Source organism: Pteropus medius, unplaced genomic scaffold (assembly GCF_902729225.1).
Source record: "Pteropus medius unplaced genomic scaffold, Ma_sr-lr_union100, whole genome shotgun sequence".
NCBI lineage: Eukaryota > Metazoa > Chordata > Mammalia > Chiroptera > Pteropodidae > Pteropus > Pteropus medius.
In genome coordinates this window covers 4314267-4321154 of record NW_024340693.1, presented here as the reverse complement: position 1 = coordinate 4321154, position 6888 = coordinate 4314267, and the positions used below count along the sequence as shown (strand labels likewise).

Sequence of the window (6888 nt, the reverse complement as noted above, 5' to 3'; positions counted from 1 at the left end):
GTGGGCCCCGGAGTGAGGGCTGGCACACTGTTGGTGCGCGGGCCCCCAGCCAGCAAAGTGGTGACAGGGGCACTTGCTGAGGCCTCCATGGTTCTTAGATTAACTCTGAAGTAGGTGCGGTTTTTCAGACGCAGGCGTGGTGGCTTTAACTGGCGGCCTTTCACCCCCACGTCCCACTGCCCACCCCGAATCCCCTGCCCTCCAACCTCGTGGGATGCGCCGCCCTCGTGGCCGGAGCCAGTGGTTGCTGTGGGCCAGCAGTCCCATCATAGCGTGTAAGGTTCAAGTTCAAACTTGATGTCCCGACGCCCTGTTGGGGACTTGGCAAGCAAAGAGAGCCGAATGGTGTTAGGCCTGGCATGCACTGCGACCCGCCCCACGGAGGGAAAGGACTGTGAGACCTCGTGAGCGTGTGCAGGGCCCGGCCTTGGGGCACGCAGATGGGCGTGTGGCATGCTTCACACCCGGGGAAGCAGCGCGGTCACCTAGAGCCAGGGAGGTGAGGCTGGCCCTTCGCCCTGGCGTCCCTGTGTTGGCCTGGGAACTGAGGATGCAGCGCCGTGTCCCAGGCTTGTGGGAGGGTGGCCTGGAGTCGCGGCCCTCACTGAAGCTCACGACGCTGCATGGAATCTGCGCCAGCGCCTCCCGCGTCGTCCTGGCCCCGCACCCCCAGCAGGCGGGGGCTCTCTCCCCGCACACCAGGGGTGAACCCTTCGCGGACTGAGAACTCCATGGTGGGCCCGTGTGGGAGAGGCACCCGGCTGGCTCCAGGCTTGTCTGCCACCTGCTGCCAGACGTCGCAGCAGAGACAGCAGGCCCCCAGGTCACGAGATCCAAGGCTGCTTTCATGTGTACGAGACAGAACTGCAGTGTCACTCCGAAAGCCAGCACTAGTGCGTGTCCTTGCACTGAGGGATGCGCACGTTCGGTTTGCTGCCGCCCCGCTTACACCCTCGGGACCGTCGCGGCTTGGGGTCTGGCTCGGTTGGGCCTGAAGGCAGATGTGTCCCGTGCGTGCCGGGCACCTTCTGTGCCCTTTGCAGACTATCTCCACGGTCCCTTCACTTTGTACATCACAAAAGGTGGACACGAGGAGCCTGCAGAGGCCGCAGAGCTCCCGGGGCGGCCAGGACCTGCCCTTGACCCAGCTGCATGCGAACACTGTGCGCTCTGCCACTCAGTCAGACACGGCTGGCCCCTCTCCGCCTGTTGTCACCCAGTCACCCGCAGTTATTACAGGAATTGATTTAAACTGGCGTTCTTCTGAATAACGTGATGAAATCTCTCACGCAGTCCGGCTCCCTCCGCCCTGTCTGTGACACACTCTTGTCCAGAGTGACCGTGCTGTGTTCGCTTCCTGCCTGTCAGTCACTTAGTGGCCCTCCCGGCCATCACACTATGGCAGTGCTCTGAGTGCTGAGTTCGCAGCACCCTTATTTTACTCAGTCTGTTCATTTCCAGAGTCAACCTCGCTGTGCCGGATTTATCACTTAGGTCATCGCAGGTGTGCAGGCACAGGAGAGACGGTGCATGTCTGCCTGGTACTCTCTGCTGTCCCCGGCACCCACGGGGGCTTTAGGACGTGTCCCTCCAGATGAGGGGGCCCCGTACTTAAACAGGCGCTGGCCCTCACCCCTGGCTCCTCCTCCCCCTCGGTCTTGATTCCTTTCATCCCTCCATTTTCAGGTCCTCCCAAGGCCCTAGCCTCCCGTCTCTAAAACGTAAAGCCCTCAGGCGACCATTTCTCTTGTCACTGCACCATGACTCGGCTGGGCCAGTCTCTCCTCACAGGGTTCCTTCAAGCTGCCTGTTGCCCGGCTCAGAAACACAGCCCCTTCCCTGCCCGCCCCCAAACTGCGCCCCTTCGTCCATGGTGCAGACCCCTTCCTGTGCTTAGTGGAGTCCTAACTTCCAGTTCTGCCCTTGGGGCTTAAACCCACCACACGGCACTACTCAGGTGAACCCCAACTCAGCCTTTGCCACGCTCCCAGTAACTTCCACACACAGGCTGATTGCACACATGTATTTAACAAGTTTTACACGGAATGCTAAGCGCACTTTCTTCGGACTTTACAGAGGGGCTTGAAGCGTGGACTCCTGTTCACACTCACACCACAGCAGAGCCAAACCTAGCGCCTAATCAGATGCGCCGCCATTGTTCAGAGTTTAAAAGGCGCAATGGCAACGATGAGGGCAGGAGAAAGCACAGGATTAGAGAACTGAACGAAAAATAAACTCGAGAAAAAGTCAATAAAATTTAATACGGCCTCATGCGCCCGGAAGGAGGTGGTGCCCGATTTGGAGGGGTGATGGCTATGTCCAAGTAGTCTCCTATCTGGAACTTCTGCGACTGCAGGGTCATGGCGTCGTCGGTCCCCTTCCTCCCAGACATGGTGCTGCCGATCTCCTTGACTCTGTGGGAGGAAAAGCAGCCGTCAATGCAAATCGGCAAGGCCCCGCGCCCTGCCAGGGGGCACGGGACTGGGTACCCCGGCGTCTCCCAGCACGCTCGAGATTTAAGTTCTCTGTCGAGTGCTGTGTCAAGCGAAACCACTAGAGAGATTCACTAGCAGGGCTGCCCCTATCAGTCAAAACATCAAAACCAAAAAGATTATAGGAATTAAACTGGAAGTTACCCACCGATAGCCAGGTCTTTTAATATCTGTAAAGACAATTGCAAAATTGAAGTGCGTGCCCTTCTTCCTGGCTTCTGGGTAGACTTCTTTCACTAGACTCGTCAGCTCTTTCAAAGTTGCATCCATCCTGAATTTTTTTAAAGACATTACATTTGATTAATCAGCAATAATACAACAAGGATATCAACGAGTTAATTTAATTACACGTGTTTGAATTGCAATTTATGTCAAAATGTCAAGGTGTTTTGATTGAATTAATTTTAAAGCATCTAATAATACTATTTGTCCCCAAGTACTACTCCCCTTAACCAGCCTTAGTGTTTGAAATTCGATGAATTCATATCAGACCATTAGTGCTAAAAGGGACTTCAGAAGTACATATGCTATGTTTTGTCGCTATGTAACATCTTACTGGCCTGGTTATTTACCCCTTTAAGGGTAACTAGTCCAAATTAATCCAAATATTTAAAATAATCGTATTTCATTATTTCTAAGACACATACTTTTCCACATTATAGTGTCTCTGAAATTGGAACACATCTGCTTGAAGGTGGCCAGTGTTGTTCCCTTCTAACACGGAATCTCATATTTTCTTACATGACAAGCAGAAAAATTGAAATAATGACCTGAACTTGGCATAGCACTGCCCATAGGGCGCTAGGAAAGGGCGCAGGGCCGCCAGGCCCTGAGGAATTACTCTAAAATGCAGTGTCAGGCAGGCAGTCACGGCCGAGGCCGTCTAGCTTTCCCTCTGCACCCCCTGACAAACCTTATCACACCCAAGTCAAAGCATGGCTTCAACTGCACTGACAGCAAAAGCATCCAGGATTCTCGATTGCAGCCGAAAGGTTCCCACGTGCTGTCACAGAGTTCAGCAGTGTTCCCCCAAACGCATCCTTCCTCTCACGTCACCATCAAAACTACCTTCAGCCTCTGAGCTGCCCGGGTCCGAAAGCTCAGTATTGCTCAGTCCTTCCCCTCTCCACCCTGCTGTTCCCATCTCGTAAACACAGATCAAGTCTGTTTTTCCTCCATCCCACCGTTACTGCTTTAATTCACCCTCTCATCATTTAACTCTTATGTTGCCTTTGACTCATCTGTTTTTTAAATGTCTTTTTTGATGAAAACATGCTGAGCAAGCAGCACCTGTTCCCAGCTCCGGGGAGACATCCCACTGCGTGGAGGACAGCAAGGAGCTGCACAGCGCCTACCACGGAAGCAGCATCCCAGGATGTCACTCCACTGCATGGCTGCAGGTGTTGGAGTTGCCAAGACAGACTCGCAGAGATGGGACAGAACAAGATCCGCTCCGATGGTGAGCGTGGGTCCCCACTGCCAGCAGGTGTCCCCCTGCAGCCGGTGCACAGACGGCCCGCACGCATCCCTCATCCTCTGTGCTGCAGGCGGAAGACCCCACGCCCTCACTGGGAAGGGATACAGCAGTGGGGCTGGTTGGGTGTCATGTGCTGCTGGCAGAGCAAGAACACCCATCAAGTCCAGAAGGCGAGAGGCTCCCCAAGAGCTGTGCTCTGCACAGGCTGTGAGAGCGCTTTCTCTGCCGAGTGTTTCAGGCCCAAGGCCACTCCCTGCGGCCCTGCGACCGGTGAGCAGCTGTGCAAGACTGCCTTGCCAACCTGAGACACACGTTCACTATTTAAAGAGGTTAAGCCACACGCGGGGATGCAACAGATCACACCCCAAACCTCACCAGCCAGAAACAACCCGTGATGTCAACATCACTTCAGGCTTTTCATGCATATACACCATGCTACAGAAAAGAGGTTCCTTAATATCTCACGCATATTACATATGCTGAGACTAATACGAAAATGAGTCGTTTCAAACTCTAAGCGGAGTTTTAAGAAAACTAAGTTTAACTTAAATAGAAGAAAAACAAGTCAAATTGAAGGGACTGTAAAATTTCAGATAAAGATGATGTTGCCCTTCCTCACCGTCCTTCTGCAGCCTATTTTTGCTGTTAGAGTTCACACTGCATCTGCAGCGACTGCCCTGGTTACTTCAGCTTTGTCCAGTGGTCCAGCTACTCCCTAGTACGCAGTGTGCACCAACAACGTGTCCCAGAAAGCATCCTTTCTGCCTTTACGGAAACGTTTTCCATATTGTCACCCTGCTGATGATGAGCTTGCAGAGCCCGGTTCCCACCTGCACCAGCTGACAGTGCGGGTCCCCCACGGCCTGCCTCCCACTCCAGCAGCTGGAGGGTCGAGGGCTGCTTTCTGACCACGGACTGAGACCCAAGGACACAGGTGAGGGATGCCAGAGCCCCTTGGGGCTGCAGCCTTTGCTGGGTGACTGAGGGTCAGCTTTCTGTCAGTCTGGTGATGCTGCAGCCCCCATTCAATACACCAGTGGTGTTGTGTGAGGTAGACTGTCCCCGACACACACCTTCACTGGTCAACAGCCCATACTCTGCGTATGCTGTTAAACGCACTTTCAACTTATGGCATTTTCAACTTGCCAGGGTTTATGGGGACATAAACAGCCCCAGGGTAAGGCAAGGAGCTGCATGTCCTGGATGGGAGTAGTCTACCCTCAGTGGACTGAGTCTCTCCTGTGATGGGAGGAGTAGGCTCACCTCCAGGGCTGGCAGGGCTTCCTAAGGCTGGGACCCCAGCTCTAGCTCCAGCCCGCAGAGCCCTGCCTGCGGATCAGGGGTTCAGGGGCCCAGGCAGCCCCCACACTGGTTAAGCCAATGCTCTGCAGCAGACCCGCTAATATTCAGCCGCTACTGGTCCCGTTTTTCTGGCTGAACGCTGGTACGGCGGTCTATGGAATCCTCTCTCAAGAGCCTGTCTCGTGACCACCACGCAATTTTTCAAAAACTACGTACCTTTCACGGCTACTAAAAAGCCATTATGCCGCCAAACCAGGGTGTACGCACAGCGCGCCGGCGCGGGGGAGGGAAGGTGCAGGCGAGAAGCGCACGGTCAGGCGCTGGACACAGTCAAAGCTTTCCCACGCCAAGCCAGATCTGAAATCCTCGGCTTTTGAGATTTTTTTGATGCCGGGGCACCAGAGGCTCCCAGTCACGGAGAAACGCGGTGAGGATACCAACACCCCTTGACAGCACCGCCCCGTTACCCCAGTACCGTTTATTGGACCAGCGGCCTCTCAGGGACGGCCACCGCACGTCAAGGGCCCATGGACCGCGCCTGCACCGGGCAGCCGCGACCCCGCGCCACCTGAGCGCCGGGGCGGCCTCCGCGAGAGCGGCGCCCGCAGGCCCAAGCGCAGCCCGCCCGCCCCGGGGACCCCCGCGCCGCGCCGGGGCCCGCCGCCCGCTCACCAGGTGTAGATCTGCAGCTCGCTGGATGGCACGTTGCCGCGGGAGAACTCGTCCATGCGGTGGTGGCGGCCGTTGTTGGTGGTGAACACGCGCAGCAGCAGCGGGCACGTCTGCGGACAGCAGCGAAGGCCCGGGCGCTAGGTGAGGCGCGCGGCCTCCGGGACCCCCCTCCCCGCCGCTCGCCGCCCCCCGCCTCGCCAGCCCCCCGCTGCTCGTGCGCGCCCCTCACCTTCTCCCGATCGATGGGCTTCTCGGGCTCCTTCTTGATCTCCTCCTGGGTGACGCGCGACTCCACCGCCATCTTCCTCCTGTGGCCCGGGAGACGCTCGCTCTGACCTCCGACCCCCGCAGCGAGCATGAGAACCAAGTATCTCGCGAGGAGAAGCTCGAGGTTTTATAGCCGAAGGGGGCGGGGCGGGGGCGGGGCGTCCCCCGGCGCAAGCGCACTTGGTGGTGCCGCGCGGGGGGCCGGGCCGGCCGCGCTTGCGCGTTGCGTCGTCCGGGAAGAGGCGGGTGCTGGAGCCCCCGCGTCGGGCCCTGTGAGGGACGTCGTCGGACCTCGGTGGCCAAGGTATTTATGCATTTCCTGAAATGTTCACAGGCCAAATAAGCTCACAGGGGCGTTTCCACACGACCTGAGAACCTTAACCAGGAACGCCTGAGGACAGTGCAGGACGTACTGTTGCGAGTAAGCAAAACACGCCTTTGTTCGCGAAATACCAGGCGCTACTTCTCGGTAGAGGAAGCGAGACTGGTTGCGAAACGGCGCGAACGGGGACCCCGAGTTAAGCCAGGGAGACACCGCGGAGCCGAGGGGCAGCGGGTGGACTGTACTGAGGGAGCAGGGGCTTCCCGCCTCCCACCCCCACGCAGACTTCCGGGGGCGTCAAAGACCTCAGTGAAACGCGGAACTTGAACTTTCCGGGAAGTGACACGGTAGAGCAT

The 6888-nt window shown here is 56.9% G+C and overlaps 1 protein-coding gene across 1 annotated transcript; it reads right to left on the bottom strand.

Moving 5' to 3' along the window:
* Nucleotides 1–2009: 2009 nt before the first annotated feature.
* Nucleotides 2010–6334, bottom strand: SAP18 (Sin3A associated protein 18). The gene is made up of 4 exons (XM_039863283.1): nt 6173–6334; nt 5944–6053; nt 2641–2763; nt 2010–2414 (listed from the first exon to the last, which is right to left on the bottom strand). Exons 1-4 carry the CDS (start codon nt 6299–6301, stop codon nt 2258–2260), a joined length of 519 nt encoding a protein of 172 aa, XP_039719217.1. The 5' UTR covers nt 6302–6334; the 3' UTR covers nt 2010–2257.
* Nucleotides 6335–6888: the final 554 nt, after the last annotated feature.

Bases quoted from the DNA above. Each gene is read 5' to 3' on its own strand.
- SAP18 (XM_039863283.1), bottom strand. From the start codon at position 6,301: ATGCTCGCTGCGGGGGTCGGAGGTCAGAGCGAGCGTCTCCCGGGCCAC. The intron at 6,054-6,172 runs GTGAGGGGCGCG...TGCTGTCCGCAG, and splicing joins AGCCCATCGATCGGGAGAAG to ACGTGCCCGCTGCTGCTGCG. The intron at 2,415-2,640 runs GTGGGTAACTTC...TTCCTCCCACAG, and splicing joins ATTAAAAGACCTGGCTATCG to AGTCAAGGAGATCGGCAGCA.